This window comes from Carassius auratus, chromosome 20 (assembly GCF_003368295.1).
Source record: "Carassius auratus strain Wakin chromosome 20, ASM336829v1, whole genome shotgun sequence".
NCBI classification, from domain to species: Eukaryota; Metazoa; Chordata; class Actinopteri; order Cypriniformes; family Cyprinidae; genus Carassius; species Carassius auratus.
The window spans coordinates 25868642-25892050 of NC_039262.1; the positions used below are offsets into that span (position 1 = coordinate 25868642).

The window sequence follows — 23409 nt, forward strand, 5'->3', positions numbered from 1 at the left end:
ATTTAGTTGAAATCTTTTAGTAACATTATAAAAACATTGTAAATATTAAAAAAATTTAATGTCTCTTTTAATGCATCCCTGCTCTCTAACAGAGCATGCTGCACTACTTCTTGTCCAGGCCCTTGTCATTTCTAGACTGGACGACTACAATGCTCTTCTGGCTTGACTCCATGCACAATCAATCCTTTACCGCACTTCACAAACCCGAAAGGGCCCATGTCACACCTCTGTTTATCTCACCGGGTGCGGGACATTGATGCTGGTGTATAGAGCAGCCTCAGGCTCAGCACCCACCAACTTCCACTCACTTTGACCATCTACACTTCCTCCAGACGTCTGAGATCTATGAGTCGCTTTGGGTAAAAGTGTCTGCTAAATGAATAAATGTTAATGTTTGGTGACCATCAGATCAACATATTAGAATTATTCAGCAGGATCATGTGACACTGAAGCCTGAAGTAATGATGCTGAAAATTCAGCTTTGAAACCGGAATAAATTGCATTGTTTATAAATGTAAAGCATGTCTACTGTAATGTAAACTGATGGGACTGACGGAGGTGGGAATCATGGGTGGGTGAGTTTAACAGATTTAGTGTCATCTTTCAGACTGGAGGGTAAGATAATATGTATCGACCGTACTAATCCTCTGATCCCTTACTCCTTCCCCTCTACTTCCCTTCATTTAACCCTCTTTTTACCACTTACTGTCTGCCAGTTCTAGCAGTTTTTTTTCTGCATTGGTTTATCCAGATTACAGCTAATGCCCATGTTTGTGTGGTTGTTTTGAGGGTTTCAGGGTCAAACACAGACACTGTCACCAGACGAGCGTAATTAACTCCAGACAAAACACAACAAAACCTTCCAGGACAAGAATGGTCTAATCTTTTCTTTTTTTCATAAATAAGTCTGTATATCTAGAGGTTGGTTGGTCATTCAGTGCTTTATTCCCCACTTCAGGCACAACCAGGACCATAAACCGCACACAGAGGAACCACAAATATTTACATTCAAATTATATTCAGAAATTATTAATTAATGGCTTGTGTTTAATAGTTAAAAAAATGGTGTTAGCTTTAGACCACATAATTAGCAATAGTTATTATAAACAGTAAGCCTATAACCGTAAAGCTCAACATAATTTTTAACTTTAATTTTAAAATCACTTTGCTTGGTGGAAAAAAATAAAATAATGATAAATTCAAAAGATGAGATGATTTCACTCTCTTAAATATCAAACATTTTATTCATGGATTCTGTTCTGACACAGGGTTGAACAAAAAGTGCAAAAGATTGTACATTAATGCATGATACTTTAATTTCAGTAAAAGCATATATAGTGTGTGTGTGTGTGTGTGTGTGTGTGTGTGTGTGTGTGTGTGTGTGTGTGTGTGTGTGTGTGTGTGCGTATTTCTAACACATAAGTGATGGACAGGAACTTGAAATTGGCTGATAATCCAAAGTAAAACAGTCATATAAATATCAAAGGAATGCTGTATTTGTTCAAACACTGTGAATCTGTGGATTAATCTGCAGTAAATGACTGAAAAACATCTTTTGTTCATGCTTTTCTTCTGTTAAAGCTGCACGTCTTTACGCAGGTGGGAGGTGTGTCTACATTACAGACAGTTTACCAGATCAGTCCAATCTGCTAATCTGACACCAGATTACTGTGGTAGAATCAGCCTCTTAATCCAGTGAGGAGTCTGTTAATCACACACAGACACAGACGCACAGCTAGATTCACACACACACACACACACACACGCACACACACACACACACAATGCTCTTGCACAACTGCAAAATTGCTGAAGTACACTATTTTTGTAGAAAACCTTATATATTCTTAAGAAAGAGTTGAATGAATTACTAAAAAGTATTAAAAGCAACGGACTGTTTGAGAATCTGGCTTGTCGACTTCTGATTGGACTAATGCGTTAGTTTAATGCAGGACTATCAGTTTCTCTGCTCAGTTAGAGTTATTAGTGCTGCTTGTGTCACTATTATCAAGTCACATACTTGGTCATACTCTGTGTCATACTTTGGTCGATGAAGCTTCACATTGGAGACGTGTTAATGTTGCGTTGCTCATGTGTTCCTGTGTGGTTCTTCATTAGCGATGGAACAGCAGTCTAAAGTGTGAGGAACAGCGATGCTTGGGCTGGGAAGCGTGTGCATGTACTTCAGTCTAGGATGAATCCCTCTTCAGTATTTTCTGGGCAGGCTGCAGCGACTGGGAGTGATGGATGAAATAGTTAATCTGTAGCTTGTAACAGTGTTAGAGTGGATTAGGACATGTATCTGCAGGATCAGGTGGGGACACAGCGGTGGGGTGCTGGAGGGTCGCTTGCTCACTTTGAATTCTGCATATATATATATATATATATAGTTTTGACATAAGAATGAATTTCTGAATGAAAATTTGCCTGGCTTTCTCTCCTTTGCATACCTTATTTTTTCTCATTCTACATGACCTTATCTGAGGTTATGTTTGGGGTAAACTCAGGGCATTTGCAGCTTTTGGTTACTGAATATAAAGTAATCCCAATTCCATTTTATGTATGTATGTATGTATTTTAATTTGACAAGAGTACTGCTGATTTGCAGGTATTATCAAGGGATATATCAGTCACTTAAAAAAAATGTATTTTAAAAATTTGATTTCAGATCTAAAGATGTTTCCACCTAATAGAACAGTTTTTAGCAATCCTTTTCACTGTATGTATACAGTTGATAAACCATTGTTTATGTCATTTTATTGTAATGTCCGTTTTAAAAGTAGTTTACAAGAACAGGTTACTTTGTGTGTGTGTGAGTGTGTGTGTGTGTGAGAGAGAGAGAGAGAGAGAGAGAGAGATTACATATCTCACTGTATTACTCCCAGTGTCTAAATCAGATTTACTCAGACATTATTACCACATTGATTCCTCAACGAGACATTATTAGGACCTCAGATTAACAACTTTAGCCCCCCAGGATCACTAAAAGTGCTAGTTTGGCAGTTTTTGCCCACCACTAACTCTCTGCAATTGCACTGTGCTTAACACACCAAGCCACAAAAACACAAAAGCTTTGCCATGCACAAGACAGAGGATTATTACTTCTCAAATACTGTGCACTGTACAACATTTTTCATTTTTATTTATTTTATTTTATTTTGCTACAATGTGCAGAAGTTGTACTTTTATTGGAATAAAGTCTTGCTGTGTGACAGTTTTAAAATCCTGAATGATTCCCTAAAAGTTGTATAATATACACTAAGATGATTTACTGTCCTGTGGCTGCGGTCACATCATACAAGTGGATGTTTTTTTTTTCCTTTGTAGAATTGTTTAGGGCTGTTGTCCTGAAAAGTCTGATGTTTCAGTCGGTGCAGCAGGGGGCAGCATGTAATGAGTCCAGGACTGCTGTGAACCCACTGAGCTCATCAGTCTGTCTGTTTGCTCTGGGAATAATCATAGAAAACAGAGTATTTATATATTTTAAGTTGTATGTTTTGGAAGTCAACATTTTACATCCTAAAATAATGGTTTTGTAAAAGTCATTGTCTATTTGACTGGGGGGGAAAAAATTCTATTGTTAATTTTATAATTAGATTTGTAACATCTTATTTTAAAACTTTACAGGAGAAATTAAAGAACTGTGCTGCTCATTTGACAGTTTACCATTTTGAGTATAAGTTGATTGGTGTAAAATGACAGGAGAGAGAGAGAGAGAGAGAGAGAGAGAGAGAGAGAGAGAGAGAGAGAGAGAGAGAGAGAGAGAGAGAGAGAGAGAGACGGGATGGGGATGGATGGGGATTTGGTGCGGGGGTCAGATGGGGGGGGGGGGGGGGGGCTGTTAGTGGCAATCAGCTCCAAAGTGGCTCACACACACACACACACACACACACTCACACCGCACACATGCTCTCACACTGACACACACACTCATATACACACTCTGGCAGGAGTCAATCTGTCAGTCAATACCTCAGGATGTGTCCACATGAACACACGGTAAGAAACATGGGCTTTTAAAAACAAACTTTTTCTTCCGTTGTCTCTCCATTTCTCCCTCTGTCGCTCTGTAGTTGTGCTAGTTTTATCCTGACACTCTTTTGTTCTCTCACTCTTTTATTCCACTCTCAAATCCTCTCTTTTCCCACTCTATCTACTCTTTTAACCTTTCTATAAAACTGAAGACCATCTAAAACTATTGAAAGTAAATCATTCTCTCAGCAGCTATCTAAAATAATGATTGTTTCGATTTAAAAACGGTTTTATAAGTTTATTTAAGATAATATTTCAGTTTAAGATGGAATTACAAATTAATGTTTAATAATTGTTGAAAAAAGAATTATTTTAATCTATTAAAACTAAACATTTCTGATTAAAATTAACTCTTTTTATTCAAGTTTGTAGTTTATATTCTAACCTCTGAATTAAAGGTTGCCTACTTTGCTTAATATTAAGTCAAAACATATTTATTTTTATTCAAATTTTAGTACGTTAATTTCAAATTCTTTAAGAAAGGTTTCAGTTATTAAAATGAAATCCTGCCTAATGTCAAGATGTTTCTGTACTAAAAGATTTTTTTAATTTTTAATTTATTTATTTTTAATTTATTTATTTTTTATTTCCTCTAAAGACAAGATATAAAAATTGTTTAACGCATTGGAATTTAAATGGGGAATTATTTGAAGTTGTAATGACTTTATTATTTAATCTTTATATTTGAAATTTTTTTAGTAGATTTGGTTTATGATCTAACCATTTATGTGTGACTCTTTGCTTGCTACCATATAACAAGTGAAATATTTGATGTTAGATTTTTGTTGTTGTTGTTGTTGTAAATTTCAACATATGAATTGTTAATTATAAAATTTGTGTTATCTCAAAATGCCACAGTGTTCGGTTTTTAACCCAAAATGCTTTGAATGGTGCTTTCTAGAGAAGATGTGTTAGTTGGTCTGTGTCTGTTACCCTATAATGATAATTTGACCTGTATTTCATCAGTCCTGACGATATTAAATATTGTTGGAGTTGTACATTACACTTGTGTTAGGGAGCAACTGTTCAGTGGGATATCTAGATTGATGGATTAAGATTATGGGATTGGATTTAGGCCTTTCCTCTCTTAATCTGAAACAGTTTGCAACCCATACATCAACAGGATACATAATTATCCATTAAATGAAAAGCTGTTTATCACAAATGTTCTGTAATTTTTCATGATTTTTTCTTTCTTAAATTGGTTTTTATGTTTTTATTATTTAATAAAGGTGTCACTATCAGCCTACACTGTAGTATCAGACCAGGCTTGGGAATCTTCTTGTCTAATGTGACATAACCTTCCAGAACATCCGTCATTTCCTGCTAATGTAGTCCTACTATAACTGCTCACAGATTACCATATGTAACCCTGGACCACAAAACCAGTGCCTGAATAAATGAGCGTCCACTGATGTATGGTTTGTTAGGAGGACAATATTTGACAGAGATACAACTATTTGAAAATCTGGAATCTGTGGCTGCAATAAATAAATAAATACAATAAAAATATTGAGAAAATCACTTTTAAAGATGTACAAATTAAGTCCTTAGCAATGCATTTTACTTATCAAAAATTATGTTTTGATATATTTACCGTAGGAAATGTATAAAATATCTTTACTTCATATCCTAATGATTTATGTCATAAAAGAAAAATCAAACATTTTGACCCATACAATGTATTTTTGGCTATTGCTTCAAATATACCCTTGCTATTTCTGACTGGTTTTGTGCTCCAGGGTCACAAAGTATCTGCACCATATAGCTGGAGAAGACTAATGGCTAATCACGATTTCTCTCTCTTTTTCTCTGCCAGTTTCAGATGATAAAACTGGAAGCCTTCAGTTCAAAGGAACAGTTATTTTAACAACCGAGTCTAATTTGCCACATTACTGTTTCCATCTCTGTGTAAAAACCCGAAGTCTGTTGTTGTTCGCCTTGAAAACTCAAAGACAACAACTTCCATACTTCCTGTCAACACAGCAATGTCTTCGTCTCTGCCGCTGCCCTCTTTGCCTCCAAGCCCCCTGGCCATGGAGTATCTCAATGACTTCGACCTGCTAAAGTTTGAAGTGAAGCCTGACACCCCTCCACCTCCTCCGACCTGCCTATACCCCAAACCAGGTGTCCACCAGGAGACGGCTGGTTCCCCGTATGCTCCTCACCCTCCTCCTGACTCCAGCCTCAGCTCCAGTCCCTACACCTCCCTTCCTCCGTCACCCACTCTCAGTGACGGACACCCGCCACCATCTGCATCCTCCTCGTCCTCCTCTCTCTCGTTCCCACTGTCCATCTCCACTGGGTACATGTCAGGCCAGAGCTCCGGATCTCAAGGAAACCTGGACGGGAGCCCAGCGGCTGGAGGCCCCACGCCGTGTTCAAACCCCACCTCCCTGGAGGACCTGCTCTGGTTGGCTGCACTGCAGCAGCAGTTCGGTGGGGAGCCCGGAGGTGCCGCGTCTCTGCTGGGAGCACTTGGAGGAGTGCCGGACCGAGCAGATCGGGATCGAGGAGGATTTCTGGGATGTGAAGATGCGGTGGAGGCCCTGCTGAACTCTGCTGCAGCTGCTGTAACTTCACAGGTATAATCTAAGATATTTAGACCATGTATTTGTTTGTCCCAAGCGAGTGAAGCAAATTACTTCTAACTTTGAGTGCCCTCTTACACAACCAGCGCAATGCAGCGCCAGGCGCGAAGCGAGTGTTTCTTGCTAATTCCAGCCCAATGCAGTTATCATTTTCATGTCCGGCACAATGTTTAATTTGCACCTATTTGTTCACCCGTGGGCGTGCTGGTCTGAAAATTGAAGTGTATTCAGGCACATTGATGGCGGGTTGCTATTTTAAAGCAATTGAAATAGACTGCACCATTGACCAGCTAAAACCTGGTCTAAAGTCAATGGCGCAGTATTATTATAATGGATAGTCACTGTATTTATCAGAATTGGCCTACCTATTTGCAGCTGCAGATCCATTTCCTTGCTAGAGAAGCACTTAGTTTTTTTGCTTGCAAATTTCGCCATGTAAATAGCTAATCAACCATGGCGCTAGCGCTAGCTCTTAAAGGGAACGGGAGATGAGACTCTGATTGGTTTATTGCACGTTATGCCCATAACACACCCATGACTCATTAAGAGAATAGGGAAAACCCCTTCAGACCATGCAATGGGTGCGCAGATCATTTTTCCCATCGTTAAACTAGCAAAAGTGGATTCGGACATGCCCTAAGTGCACTTGCGTCATGCGCTTTAGACCATGCACTTAGATCATTAAAATAGGGCCCTGAAGCTCAATTTCAGACACCATTCCATTCCAAAATGTGTTGAAAAACACAATACATAAAGCAATGGAAGTAAATGTTGTATTCTTAAGCCCAAAGTATACTTTTCTATTGTACGTGTATGCTAGCGTATGCGTAAAGTCGAATGCACAGATTGTGAAGTATATGTCATTTGACAGAATGCATGAATGCAGGCAGTCGACACATCTTAGGAGGCAGATGCTGTTTGGGAATGCAACTTTGTGAGACGGTATTTATATAAGTTATTTAGGTAGGTAATTATACAAAATCATTTTGATTATGTACTTTTACTTGGGTTATTAAAACAACATTTGCGATGAGATCAATCCACTGGTTTGTCTAGTTATCCAATCATATGATCTGTTAAGGCAGTATATTTATTGCGTATAAAGGAACTCATTTGGTAAATGTATTTCCATTATAGTTTATGCGCATGATTTCTTATAGGCCGGGGGTTCTCAATCCTGGTTTAGGAGCCATCATTTCAACCATTTCACACCATCAACACTTGTCTCATTATCTGCATACCAAGTTCACATCTTGGAGTCTCTACTAATGATCCCATGACCTGATTCTGGTGTTTCTGATTAGGGAAATACACAAAACTTGCATTTTTTCATCCGGGGACAGGGTTGAGGACCACCGGCCAAGGGAAACCACTGTTCACTAGAACCACTGGCCAAATGTGCAATTTGTATTGTAAACTCTTTCTAATGTGCTCTTTGTAATATCTTTGCATCTCCTCACAGTTCCCAGTTTTGTCCCAGAGTTCGAGCAGCAGTCACATGGGGGACTCCAGCAGTGACAGCGGTGTTGATGTTGCTCTTAACAAACCGTCAGACATGTGTCACCGGCCTATACTGGTCGTTTCTTCCAACCCTCCATCTCTCTCCAATGTCAACACATCCACCAGTCCCTTCTCACAACCCCTCAGTCCACAGAGCCGCCTCCATCACCCACACCATCCAATGCAAGGCTATTATCATCATCATCATCATCATCATCATCTGCAAGTCACTCAGGTACTTCCAGTCACTAATTCATCCTCCTAAAATGGTTGTCAGGACAAGTCACATGCATCTACTCAACAGCGATCAGACTTCTTCAGCAGACACATTCCCAAAATAATTTTCATCTTTTCAGGAAACACTTCCAAAAGTGTGGGAAAATTTGAATTTTGAACTTTATTTGCAAATGTTTATTAGGGAGTGTTAAGAAATATAGTTCTGAAAGTGTACTTACTTTATTTGCATGTAAGTGGCTTTTACATATTTAGGGATAGAAACACCTCTAAATACAATTCAGTGAGAATGCTTTACATTTTGGGGTTTTGTTTTGAAGTGTGTTGAAAGCAATTTGATGGATGTGGCTGGTGAATGGCTGCCTCTAAATGTGGAGCAGTGCTATCAGATTATGGTAATATATACTATTAATATGATGTAATCCTGATCACTGTCACTTACACTCAGTCAGATTATGCTGTATGGAAATGTGCAGCCAAAATGACACACACAGTACACTACACCTCTAGGCCAAACCATGTAACACGCATAAACACAAAGCTCATACATTTTAGTTTTATTGTTATGTTATCCAACATGATGTCATGAGAAAACAGCATAGCCGTATAGCATACTAGCATAGTATTTATTAATTAGTTTGGTTTGCCTCGTGGCTTTTGTGTCACAGCTAGAGTTGTGTTCAAACCGGTTGGTATCAACAACATAAGCAAGTTCATTGATAGTTACTATAGCGTTGATTGATTGATTGATTTTCAGTTAAGTAGTTTTGGTTGCAGTTGAAACATTATTGATAACAAATAAATCCAGTCTGCCACCATTTTGCCAAAACAGTTATGTATTGTGAGTTTGAGAATGACTAATTTTTAAAAGGAATATATCAATAATGCTTCAGTTGCAACCAAAACTACTTCACTAAAAATGCATGCATGCATACATATATAAATACTGTAGTAAAAAAAAAAAAAAAAAAAAAAAAATACTTGCTCAGCTGTATGACTATTGCAGTTTTATTTTTTATTATTACTGTTGTGGTTTTTATCTTGTCATGGTTTTTACAGTTGTTGATATCAACTGGTTTAAATTCTATTAGCACCACAAAAGAAATAAGGCAATATAAACTACACTAAATAAGTAATACTTCTTCTAAATGACTGTGATGTTTTCAACTGACTGTTCAGTACATCAAACATTTCTACCGCTGTGTACTAATCATTTATCTGTTATTGTCCACGTGAGTGTTTGCTGAATCTTTGAATTTCATTATAACACTTTGTGTCCATTCCATAAAAAATATCTCAGACTTACCTCTTGTTGTCTCCTTCTCTTTCAGTGTGGGGTGGATGAGCGTTTTTCCGACGAGCAGTTGGTAAATCTGTCAGTGCGAGAGCTGAACAGACATTTGCGTGGGGTAAGCAAAGATGAGGTGGTCCGTTTGAAACAGAAGAGACGGACGCTGAAGAACCGCGGTTATGCCCAGTCCTGCCGTTACAAACGACTCCAGCACCGGCACGCGCTTGAGTCCGAGAAGCACATTCTCTCACAGCAGGTATACTCTCAAGCACTGAAAATAGACAATATCAAACACAAACAACAAAAGTCAATTGTAACCAGTGTTGGGGAAAGGTGCTACTAAAAGTAATGCATTACAATATTGTGTTACTCACTAAAAAAGTAACTTTAAATAAAGTTCCAAGCGTAGATTCAGGAGGAGCCTGATCATTCAGTCCTGTCAATCATCATTACGAGCCCATATAAGCAGCTCTCATTGCGCCCCCCAGCTTCAAATCGTCCGGCATCCCTCCACCTCCCCATCTCCACCTCTATTTATCTTTTCTCCCTTTAGGTAGTACCTCAATGGGGGGTTGAACTAGGCGCTCAAACTGAGCCTCGGGTTCAAACCTCCATTGAGGACAGCAAGCCAAGTTCATTTACCATTAACCATCAGGACTGGATGGGCAGGCGAACTCATGAAAGTAGCATAAAGTCATGCATTACTTTACTAGTTACTTAACAAAAAAGTAATCTGAATACATAACTTGCGTTACTTGGAATGTGTGACCCCCCCCCCCCCAACACTGATTATAACAAAGCAGGCAATTATAATAATAATGAGACAATTATAACATAACTCACTTAGTTTTTCTCATTCAAGAAGCTGTTTTACTCAGGTAGTAAAGAAAAGATGATCACCGGTTTTATTCTAAAGTTAATTTCAGTCAAAATGATTTAAGTTTTAAAATCTGTGATGTCTCTCTGTTTTGGTTCCTCTAGCTGGAGCAGCTGCAGTGTGAGCTGTCTCGCGTGTTGAGAGAGCGAGACACATACAAAGCTCGTTACGAGAAGCTCATCAGTTCCAAAGAGACTCAGCCTTCCCATCCCAACACCTCGCCTTCTCCTACTCCTCCGGACTACTTTTTGTGACAACATTAGCATTGTACAGAAGAGAGCTGAAGGAGAGCTGATTATTGTGATGGGTGAAAGTAATTCCAAAGAGCTGTGAATACAACTCAACTTAAAATAAGCTATTAAACCAAAGCAGGTTGATTGTGAGGTGGACCTGGATTGTGACGTAATGGCGCTTGTGTCGTGCTACTGCTGATGGGATTGCGTTTTTGCCCATCGTTAGCTTGTGTAGCAGCAACATGATTTCATTAGCATTCATAGCTAATCAGAAACAGAAGGGTTCTAGCATATTTTGAGTTTTGGATAGACACTGAAATGTACAGAATAAAGGTAATAACAGCATTTAAAACTTTTAAGTATTTTACGTATTTATAATGAACACTCAGAGGATCATAAACTTTTGAATTAAAGGTGTGGATAGGTAGCTTTATAATACATAAGATTTATTAAATATGTTGCCTATTTCTTATTTTTTTTTATTTAATACATTAACCATTTTTGATATTATATTGGTTTCATTCTATGAATCAATACATAAGTAATATTTTATATCTTTGATGATTTAGCCATAAACTTAAAGGGTCAGCATTTACTCGCCCTGATGTTTTTCTAAATCTTCATGAATTTTTCTCTTTGTCAGTATGGAAAACAATACTACAGAAGTGAATCATCAATCATCAAATGTTTGGTTACCCACATTCTTCAAAATATCTTATTTTGTGTGTTCAGCAGAAGAAAGAAATTCACACAGGTTTAAAACAATGTCGGGGTGAGTAAATAATGGCAGAATTTCCATCCACAACTGTCCCTTTAAGGCTTTGAGTTACTTTTATTAGGGCTAATGCAGTGCTCATTTATGAATACATTTGACTTGAAAAAAGGATTTCCTCATTTACCAGTATGTAAAAAATAAAACAGGTATACTAATTTGTTAGAGGATAAATCTGGTTTACTTGTGTAAAATCATTTACAGTTTAACTGCTGTTAATATTGATATTGTACAGTTTAAGTGTCTAAACGTACAAAAAAAGAAAATGTGTGCACATTTTCTGCTAATACCTATGAATACAAATGAGATCACCCATGGTAGCACAAAAGGCTTGCTATCTCATTGTGTTGAGCTATTTGTCATGATGAGTTTAGTTCTTACGAGAGTTTCATTAGCACATTTATTTGGCATTCACCAAAATGACTGTTAGAGATATAAATCTATGAAGAACTACTGACTTTTTGAGCAAGAATGCAACACATGTAGAATCTATGTGTATAAGCCATCTGTGTGATATTTTCATAGTAGCTACTGCAACTCACTGAAAAGTAATGCAATCAACAAACAAACACAAACCAAACGAAAATCATTACATAACTATGAGTGACTGTGTCTTTGGAAGTTACATTTTATGATTAAGTTAAGGGTGTAATTTAACTGTGACATCACATTCATTTAGCAATTCACAGAGCTGGTCACTGTGGGTGTTAGTAGATGACTATTTAGACACAGACCTTTCTAGGAGGTTTACTTGGCTCGCCATAGGTTTATAAATTAAAATGTATCAGGCTATTTTCATTATTTATTCACAGTATTTATTCATTGTTTGTAATGTGATAATTTTGTTCATTTGATAGTGTGTATTAATTTCATTAATATTTTGTAGCAGGGTAAAACATATTATAAGAAATATTATATTCATTATGCTCTGTTTGTAGTGGTTTCTTATGAAATAAACATACTTTTACCATTAATGATTTCGTCAAGGATTGTGGATTGTACAACTGACTCATTCATCTTATGTGTCACAATGTATTTTATTTTATTTATTTCATTTTACTTTATTTTACTTTACTGTTTTCCCTAAGGTCCACTCATAATGTTCATGAAGTTGATTGACCAAGACATGACCATTTTCAACCCTTTTGGGGATTCTTCTCATTTAAAGAAATAATTTACCCCAAAATAAAAATGTACTCACTCTCAGGCCATCAAAGATGTAAATGAGTTTGTTTATATATACTATTTTAGAAAACCTAAACATTGCATCTCTTGTTCAAAAATGGATCCTCTGCAGTGAATGGGTGCCATCAGAATGAGAAGTCCAAACAGCTGATAAAACATCACAATAATCCACAAGTAATCCACACCACTCCAGTCCATCAGTTAACAACTGGTGAAGTGAAAAGCTGCGTGTTTGTTAGAAACAAATACATCATTAGAGGATTTGGAAAAAGTCCATGTCCTGTTGTCCTCTCTCATCAGATAGGATAGGTCCGAGGTATCTTGGAGAAGTGAGGTGTCCAGGTCGCAACATCTTACTACTGGGGTGCCTCAGGGCTCAGTACTTGGACCACTTCTCTTGTCTGTCTGCATGGAATCACTAGGTTCTTTCATTCAGTAACATGGCTCTCCCTGCAAAAAAGCCTGCACTGGCCCTTTCAGGCCCAGTTAGGGCTACCAGCACAGGGCCCCTGTGAATTTGCTCATTGGCAAAACGTTGGCCACTTAGCACTGGCTCACTTAGCCTCCAGGAAGCCTTAGCACTGTTTTATTGAAAATATTAAGGTTTGAAGTCACCGTTCTGGAGATAAGCGCTAAGTAGGCCCATCAAGGCTTGTTTGCAGGGTTTTCATACCACTGCTATGCTGATGTCACTCAGCTCTACCTCTCATTCCATCTTGATGATCCAGCGATAGCTGCTCGCATCTCAGCTTGTCTAACAGACATTTCTTGCTGGACTAAGGGCCATTACCTTCAACTCAACTTTTCAGAGACAGAACTGATTGTTCAAGATCTGGTTCTGTTCTATATTGCAACACCCTCTTGGCAGGCCTTCCAGACAGTTCTATCAAACCACTGCTAACTAACCCAGACTGTGGCAGCCATAATAGTCTTTAACAAGCTACAGGGCATGACTCACCTTTGTTCATCAGTTTGCAGTGGCTACCAATAGCTGCTCACATAAAATTCAAGGCATTAAACTTTGTCTACAAAACAACCACTAGCTCTGCACCCCTTTACCTAAATTCACTACTTCAGACTTGCATGACCTCTAGAAGCTTGTGTTCTGCAGGTGAACGGAGCATTGAAGTGCCATCCCAAAGAGGCACAAAACCGGTTTCAAAGACTTTAACCTTTACTGTTGCCTGCTGGTGGAATGACCTGCACAACTCAATCCAAGCAGCTGAGTCCTTAGCCTTCTTAAAGACACATCTCTTCCATTTACGCTTAACTCTCTACCACTCTTTTTATTCTATAAAAGTTTTTTCCATTTTGACTACTTTTTTCTTTTTCTTTATTATTAAAAAAACCTTACTACATGTACTGTGTTAAACTAACTAAGAAGACTAGTCACAGCATTTACATATTATTGCTCTTTTGTTGGTTTAATTGCTTCTATTGTCCTCATTTGCAAGTTGCTTTGGAGAAAAACATCTGCAAAATGAATAAATCTAAATTATGGTGTTACCATTCAAATATGACCAGCCCACCAGATCCCATTATGATATATTATTATAATAAATCCAATCTTTTTATCAACTTGTTTGTATTCAGTTAGCACATATTTTGTATCTCTTTTTGAATCTGATTGAATGTTGGTCTGTTTTTTTGTATGAACATTGGTGAAACAATCAACAGATAATGTTTTTTTTTTGTTTTTTTTTTCACTCAAAACCTGAGTTCAGATCAACGAGGCCTACAGTCAATAAATCCCAAAAAGAAATACAAAGCCTGTCCTCACTGAAAGAAAACAAAGTTAATAAAAATATTGAATCCAGTATTTCATGGTAATGAGAGATTCACAAGCATTTTTTTAAAGGCCTGTCATTTTTGACCAGGAACATCAAATTTGGTAAAATATTTTCAGCACAGCACAAGGGTTAAAGTATATTATTTACAGAATAAGTACTCTTTTCAAGGTAAGCTAAAGTGAACTTAATTTTAACAAGGGATAACTTGACAGGTCTCAAAAGAAAACCTACTCAAAACAACCTCTGCTCAGCACTACCGTGTCTTCTGTGTTTTATTACTGCATGTGTCCAAAACCTCTTAAAGAGGTGCTCTTAACCTTCTTAAAGAGACACTAATCAGATTAACCAGGGCCATAGCATGTATACGCTAAGAAATACAGTATAAGTCGAACTAAATGAATAAATAAGACAATAATTTAAACCAATAATAAGTAAACACTTTAGGGGGAAAATACTAAATAAAACTATTCTTGCCAAGTAAGATGAGTAAAACCACCCTTTTACATTTTTTGCCAATCAATGTGAAGGAACCACCAGACCAGCCAAGAACACACTAATATCATGGTGGCAAGTTTTGCAACAAGCAGCATTTCTATTTTCTTGTGTTAAGTTGGCCCCAGTTTTTGAAAGCTTAATTTCCTGTCCATCTCTTTAGTTTCAAATGTGTCCCTGCGATTGTTTCTTTTCCACCGCTCTCTCTTTGTGTCTCTCTGTGACTCTGACCCTGGATGAGAGTTGTTTAGGATGAGCTCACGTTTGTCCCTCCTCCCTCTTTCTCTCTCTCTGTCTCTCTCGCTCTCTCTCTCGGCAGAGCACAAAGCCAAGGGGATTATGGGTATAATAGAGCACGGGCCGCTCTCTGCCGGGCCTCATTGTCTATGAGAGGGGCTCAACTGTGGACCGAGCATACACACACTCACCCCACTGCTGTGCTACACACACATATCTAAACAACCACACACTAAACACACAAACACAACTTTTTTCCAAAATTAAGTATACAATAATGATAGACAGAAAAATCTATCAATAGTAAGCGATAACCTTAGGTACAAAAACTAAAAGGTATTTTTTTTTCCATTTCAGCCTCTAATTAAACAGAATGTTTTAGGATTTTTAAAAAAGTCAAATGAATATAAATAAAAAGAGAGATATTTAAGATTCAACACTATTTCTTTTCATAATGTAATAATGTAAGATGCTCAGATTGTTTAACTGATACTGATCTAACAATCATAATGAAAAATGAATATAAAATAGTTCAGATTTTCATGGTTTTCTTCTTTTGTAGCATTCGTTCCCTTATCACAGTAGCCGCTTGAGGTGACAAGGGAATCTGACCCTTTTGTACAAAAGACTTAATATGGTTAACGCAGCAAATTTGATTGAGTGAATATGGGTTATTTCTTATTCACTTTAATTTTGTATGCACTCATACAATGTCAGGATAATAAGGGATGTAGGAGCTTAAGATATATGAATATATCACACAGTATGAATGACATTCTTGTAGAAATATGATTTGAATGGTTCTTTGCTGCTCCCTGCTGTTAATGTTGATCATTGCTGAAACTGCATTTGATCTTATTTGACCGATTTTACTTCAATTATTTGCGGTCATTCTTAGCAATTATCAATAACTGTTTATATATATATATTTATATGAAACTTAGAAGCCAAGAAAATATTTAAATCATAGCTAACTTGTGATTTATATCATATTATTATGTGTTTGAAAATTATATTAGAAAATGTATAATTTATTATCATAAATTTGTTGTTTTTAAATGTGTACTTTTATTTTAAAGGGATCTAAAATAACAGTGAAAGTATTTATATTGTTACAAAAGATTTCTGTCAAATAAATGAAAAAAAAATTAATTAAAAAAAATTAATTATGGTTGGGTGCATTTATAAGAAATGTTTAGAAAATAGCCTACAAACAAGCAATATTCATATGTATGCTTACTATATGCATTAAACAGGTTGGACATAATGTTGTTTATTTCATCTGATAAACTCAATAAATAATAATGATAGTGTGAAGAACATTTTAAAAGTCTGTAGAAACTTTTTTCCACTCTGTTTTCATGGAACCGCTGATTATTTTTTTTTATTATTATTTATTTAAAATATTTAAAAAATATATTTTTCTTTCTTTTTTTTATTGTACTGTAATATACTTTTGTCTGATTTGTGATTGCACACCCACTTATTTGTCACATTTTATGAACTGTAAACTAATCTGGCCATTGATGCATTTTTTCTTCAATGTGCAGAATACACAGAACCATACTTGGTTTTTTTTTTTTTTTTTTTTTTTTTACAAATATTTTAAATAATAATAAAAAAAATGCTTTGCATGCTTAAAAAAGGCACCTGAGACAGGAGTTTTGATAATTATGCATCCCAAATCAGAGCAAACCATTAGTGAACAGAAATATGCATCCATTATTTATAAGTTAGCATTCTCCAGACTTTCAGATTGTGTTTTACTTTCTACTTACATGCAATTTGTGGTCAAATTGATTTGACTTATGGCCAAATATTTATGATTTATTTTTTCTTTTTCTTTTTTGTACTTATTCACGAGTTACGAAAAATATCATGGCCATTGCAATCTAGATAAATACTGATATTTAAGAGGAATATGCCAAAGTACTCGCATTACTAATATTGCACAAAAGTCTTAGCGGAAGTGACTCAATAGCGCTTCATGGTGCAGAATAATTCACTTTTAACCGTTCGGAGTTTCACAAAATCTCATGTTTTATTAAATGCATTTTAGTCGCATAACTATCTTTGAGTTATTAAGCTTTTATTACCGCAGTCAGACGGCTGTTTTCTTTGAGCCTGTTTGCAGCAGGATTTCTGCTCACTTGGACTGCAGATGGACTAAAACACACACACACACACACACACACACACACACACACAAGGCGATATCATTTGACATAGATTGAGTTAGAGTTAAACTGGAGTGTGAACTCATCAAATCAGATGTGAAATATTGAAGTGTTTTAAGTGTTGAAGTGACAGAAGTCTCTGAAGTGTAGTGCGCGAGATTAAACTTGTGTGAAGGGATGGACCAATATGAATCATAAAAAGAGTCTATTTATTGAAGGTAAGACCGTAGCTTTGTGTATTTGTGTTTAGTTGCACCTTTTATTGTGTTTAAAAGTGCTGTTTTGTCTCGTGTTGGTGTGTAAATATATACATATAATCCGTCAGATGTCATTGTGTTTGCGTTAGCGCATGTGCTAAACGAGCAGCTCACTCTGCAAAAATATAAACGTCTGACAAGATTAAATAATAAATATACTTCAGTTAAAGTGTTGTGTATTACATATGTGTAGTGTAAAGGTCTGTCTCATTGCTAAGGTATCAGTTTGAGTCTATGGATGCTAAAACAGACTTAGGCCTGACGCTATGCGCCGATATAAACAAACTTAAATCAGTGAAATATATCTCAACGTAAACTTACTCTTTCCAGCTTATCATCAACAATTTATTTATTATAATGTTGTTTTCCTCTCATATGCGAATGACTATATTCTCCTGTTTTCCATCATAATGTCATTAAAATACATTAAAGGAAAGAATTACATTTATGTTGACTACTCTTGCAAAATATCCCAATATATTTTATAGATAATATCAGATATTTTATAGTTTCTAATTTCTATGCAGTTTTCAAAGCCTTGTCTGAAAAGTGGTTTTGAAAAATGGTTTTAGAAAGCCCCGTTTTCGATAGAAATGTTGTTAGTGTTCACACAAAAATCGTTCGTTCACCAAAAATAGCATTTAATTGATTAAAAAAAAAACAGTTATAGTGCAATTGATATTTGACAGAAATAATGTTTCCCATTTTAAGAAATATTTTTTTTTGTAGTAGTTCCTTCTGTTTCTCTGTATCTAAGGATTGTCTGATGTGTTCAGAAACAGGGACTTAAATTGCTAAAATGTTGCATTTTCTTCTTGGTTTGGTTCACTTTCAAGGTAAAACTGTTTCAAAATGCATGAAAAAAGATACTTTATACAAGTCTTGTGTGAGTAAAACTGTCCTCTCATTGGTCAGAGTACAACTTTGTTTCTCATCATCCATCGAAAACTTAGTTTAGTGGGTTGATTGTGAATGTAGCCATCATAATTAACCAGTTAGAGCCTTCATCGGGACATTATTCTTGAAATGCACATGTAATTCCTTATTCAGCTGTTTTCTAAAGATAATAAAAAATGGATTCCTTTAGCTATCATTTATTTAACGGCTGTGTTCTGATGTGTTTGATAGCTCTGGATAAATATGAGGACAGGGGAGATGGAGGCTTTAAGCAGACCTGGAGGTGTTCCCTCTCAGATGATAGTGAAGACGACAGCAGACACGAGTAAGGTCCTTCAGCACAGAACAGCTTGCATGTCTTCACGCTTAAAGCTGCTTTGAGTCAGTCTTGTTATTATTACGCTTTACAGAACCATCAAGGTCAATAGAAGTTAAAGAAATACTGAGGTCAAATGTGTCTGAAGTTCACTTGTGAGCATTTCCACTCCATGTCGTGGTCAGTCTGCATGACGTAGATTTTATCATCAGCACAGTACTAAAGATGCTTTCCTAATAGTAAAAGCATACAGTTGACCAGAAGATAAACACACCATAAAAACATGAAATGGACTTGGAATATAATAAGTGTTGGGGAAAGTTACTTTTAAAAGTAATGCATCACAATATTGCGTTACTACATAAAAAAGTAACTAATTACATTACTTGGTTACATTTTATGGAAAGTAATGCATTAACATTACTTTTGCGTTACTTTCGTGTTACCTTTTCAAATATGAGCAGGGCTGAATTGTTTTGAATATAAGAAGTTCTGTTTATAACAAATGTAAAAGCCCTTTCACACCGAAAAAGTGTAATGAATAAACCTCAGTTACTTTACTAGTTACTTGAAAAAAGCAATCTGATTACGTAACTCACGTTATTTGTAATGCGTTACCCTCAACACTGAATATGATCATGTGACCGGAGACTCGAATCAAACACTCCAGGTCAAGCAGTCAAACAATGCAAACTCTTTTGCATGTGAATACTTTCTAGACAGGCAGAGCTGGGTATTAACCGATTGCATGTGATATGGATTACATAACCAGTTAAAAAAATGAAGTACTTGTAATTAATTAAATTACATTTTAAAATACTCAGAATTAGGGCTGTACTAGAATAATCGAATATTCGAATATTCGTTCGGTGGGGTGGCATTCGATTTTCAGTTTTGAGATTCGAATATTTTTATTTTTTTTTTCAACACGTGACTTCCGTCGCGGATTCATTCTCACTCATGCTTGAACCGCCTGTTGGTGAACGTAGTGATTTATTTAATCTCATACTGAATAGGTACAAAATGCCCAAGACCTCAGCTGTTTGGGAGCACTTTAAATTAAGTGAGGATGACAAGACAAAGTCAGTGTGTCAAATATATGATTTGAAACTGGCCTACCACAACAGCACCACAAGTTTGAAAAATCACCTTAGTTCTGTAAGTAGCACGCGGCAAAAAAAAAAAAAAAAAAACTGCTTTTATGCGCTTAATTTGCTATGATAAATAGGCTAATTGCAACATGCTTTCAATAAAAGCATCGCGCATTTTAAAGATTTAAATTAACAAAATGTCAGAATAAGACAAAATAAATCCCTTATATAGAATAAAACTAATGGTAATAGATATTACATTTTGTGTCATTTTAAAAACAATTCATTTTTTCTTATTCAACTGTTTATAAGCATGCTACCGTGTTCTTTATTTATTACAGTTCGTTGAAATCACTGTGTGTTACTAATTTAATTTCTGTTTTGGGATTCATTTGTTTTAAAGAAATGTTCGTTATTAATACCTTATTAAAGTTCTTGCTCTCAACAGACTTTGTGTTTTGTATCACTTGTGCACTGTCCGTTTTCGGAGTATAAACCTGCCCGTGTAATGCGTACCGGAAACTGTTCTAATTAAAAGATTATTAAATGTTTAATAATATTTAAAGAATGTGTGCCACCTGATCATATTGCACCAAATTCAACACTGCACTCCACTGGGTCTGCCGCAATTTACGATGCCGAAGAGTGAAACGTGAAGTCGTGAAAGATGATACAAATGCAAACCGACACTATTATTATATATTTAGCCCCACCCACCGAAGCTTCGAATATTCGATATTGATTGCCACCTAAGCTTCGAAGCTCAAAAAATGGCATTCGAAACAGCCCTACTCAGAATCAGACTATAGTGACTTTTTTATTGATTAGCTAAATATTATTCACTCAATGGCAATAAATTTTTCAAAACGATTGATTCTGCCTGATTTGTCTTTTTTTTTAATCTTTTAACATGTTTCTTTTAAAAATACCCTTTCATATATATACATTCCCAAAGTCTTCCAGTTTTGTGAACATGAATACAAAGAGCTGTCACTGCTCAGGTGCATGCAGAGACCATGCAGCGTTTGACCACTGGATTTGCAAAAATTAAAATCAGTGTTTTCTTTGCTTCTCAACACTGCATCAACTACTGATCACTCAGTTGGTTATTTAACCCTATATTACTATGTCTCTGGAAGGCTTTTGACTTTCAAACACATTGAAATGCACAAATTCACCTTGTTTTTTATTTCCATGTTATGCAGGGATTTTTGCCAGCCGAATCTCTTTCACCTACTATTTTTACTTGAGATTTTCAAATAAATATTATAATAATTATGTATCACAATTGCATGTTCAAGATTCTCTTTGCATTGGTTATTGTTCACATGACATGCCGGTAAACAAATTAAATATTGACTTTTTTTAGTAAATGATTTGATGGATGTTATTTTAAAAGATTTTAATTTAATTTGACATTTTTCTGATTTAATTATTTGCTTTTCATTAAACTCACAAACCCCCTGCGGTTCCTTTACTAAACCCCAGTTTGGAAAACCTTGATAATTAAAATGCCTAATATTTAATGCAATAACAATGAATGGAATATATTTATCCTATTAAATTCAGTGTTACAAAAGGTCCAAAGTAATCAAAAAGTAGTCTGATTATATTAACTGAATTGTGTAATGTATTGCTTTACTAACCACGGTTTTTGTCAGTCAATTTGGAATCAGTAATGGACTACAATTTGTAAGTAATCCCCCCAGCTCTGTGGACACCGGTATCTTAGACTGTGCAGCTAAAAATGCAGCTTTCACCTTTTAAAAACACTTCTTGTGTTCCAACCCCACAACAGTCTGTGTGTCTGGTTTTTCAAAGCAAATACGTGAATAAATGGCCTCCAAATGTGTCTTGTTTTCCACTAGCGCCAGCCTTGTGACCATGGAGCGAGTGAGTGGCCAGCAGGAGCTTTCCCCCGAGGGAATGAAGGTATCCACAATCTTCCTGTCCCTCTCAAATGGTCCATTATCTCTCATTTCTTTCAGTTATCTGTCAGTGATTGAGCTCCGGTCCTCTCTGTTTCTCTTTCCTGATTCACCGAGGGTGTATGCTGTTTTTCTGCTGTAACAGACTTATACCATAATCACATCTCATGGTGCAATATGGTGTGGGTGGTCTTCTCAAATTTTCATATCACACAGAATCACTATCCATGATCTTCCCAGTTTTGAGAGGCACTATCATGGCTTGTCTATTTGAACAATTTAAAACGCAGTATTGCATTAAACAACAAAAATTATAGTTAACGGAGACTTCTGAAAACGCTGTAGAGCCCATTTTAGTTTGAAAACTCCAGGCTTGTGTTTCAGTGTTAACGGACCAAAACGAAGACTTTTGAAAATGATGTCATGGCTGCACACATTCTCTCTGCGTTCCTTGACGACCTGTAAACTGTAACATCATGCTCATTGTTGTACCCATAGATATGTAGAGGTAGATTCCCCTTTCGGCCGCTCCAAGACACATCCGCCATCTAAATAATAGGGAATCTACCTATACATATCTATGGTTGTACATTTATTAATGGTCATGTGACGTAATGGTGACGCATGTTCTCGTTTGTGTAGTGTAGATTGAGATTTTTTCTGAAATGCAGTGAAAATGCCAGTGTAGACCAGGATCGTTTTCATTTTAAAATGCAGTTTTAAAGCTAAAACACACTAATGTAAACAGTAGGGCTGAGACAATAAATCAATGCATTGCAAATCGAGAAATGATTCTGCAGATTGTTCTCTCTTGAATCCATTCTGAGCTTAGTTTTTAACAACAGATGGCACTGCATGGTTTAGAAATAGCCATATTCTGCATGCTTCCAGTTCCTTACACACGCACCACTTGAACCTAAAGTAATCAATCATAAAGGTTGAACGAATTACAAGGATGTTGGCTCTGTTACCTGAATCTTACATCATAAAAGCCAATGTGAAAGTAGATTTAAACACAATACTCAGCAAAACGCACAAGCACTGTTCTTCATGAGCATTTGCGTGTGTGGTTTAAATCACCTAGAGCGTCATCTCCTGTTAAAAACTATGCTCCGAATCGATTCGTGAGAGAATCACAATGCATTTCGAAACTCTCAGAATCGATCCACGACTCGCCATGCATCGATTTATTGTCCCAGCCCTGGTAAACAGGGCCTCAGGGGAGATTAAAATCACAAAGTCATCTGATAAAAAGGGCTGGGTGATAAATCGATAATGATAATTGTCCTTGATAAAACAATATGAACAGTTCGATAAATGTTCAATATAATGTTATGAAGCACTGAGTCACAGTCATACAAGCGCTAAACACCGCTGTAAGATTTACAGACTAGACCGAGATTTAAACTAGTTTACAGCCAGATAAATCAGCGCTGAAATACTGTGCGTAACAATAGAGTGAGAAGAGTTCAATCTACACATTGAAGAGAACACCGTGTTAGTGTCAGA

At 36.4% G+C, this 23409-nt stretch overlaps 2 protein-coding genes across 4 annotated transcripts in view; both read left to right on the forward strand.

Annotated features, from left to right (window-relative positions):
- The first annotated feature begins 3898 nt into the window (after window positions 1-3898).
- On the forward strand, window positions 3899-12482 carry LOC113121293 (transcription factor MafA-like). The gene is made up of 5 exons (XM_026291641.1): window positions 3899-3999; window positions 5852-6617; window positions 8086-8358; window positions 9689-9904; window positions 10630-12482. The coding sequence occupies exons 2-5, from the start codon at window positions 6021-6023 to the stop codon at window positions 10777-10779; spliced, it is 1236 nt and encodes a 411-aa protein (XP_026147426.1). The 5' UTR covers window positions 3899-3999; window positions 5852-6020; the 3' UTR covers window positions 10780-12482.
- A 4725-nt stretch (window positions 12483-17207) lies between these two features.
- The window catches only part of LOC113121294 (sentrin-specific protease 6-like), a 33182-nt gene continuing 26980 nt past the window's right edge, over window positions 17208-23409 (forward strand). For 2 of the 3 annotated variants that reach the window (XM_026291642.1, XM_026291643.1), the window contains exons 1-3: window positions 17208-17629; window positions 18797-18890; window positions 21841-21904. In XM_026291642.1, coding sequence (XP_026147427.1) covers window positions 17599-17629; window positions 18797-18890; window positions 21841-21904 — 189 coding nt within the window. In that variant the 5' untranslated portion in view covers window positions 17208-17598. The remainder of the gene's footprint in view (window positions 17630-18796; window positions 18891-21840; window positions 21905-23409) is intronic. The other variant, XM_026291644.1, reaches the window with a different exon arrangement.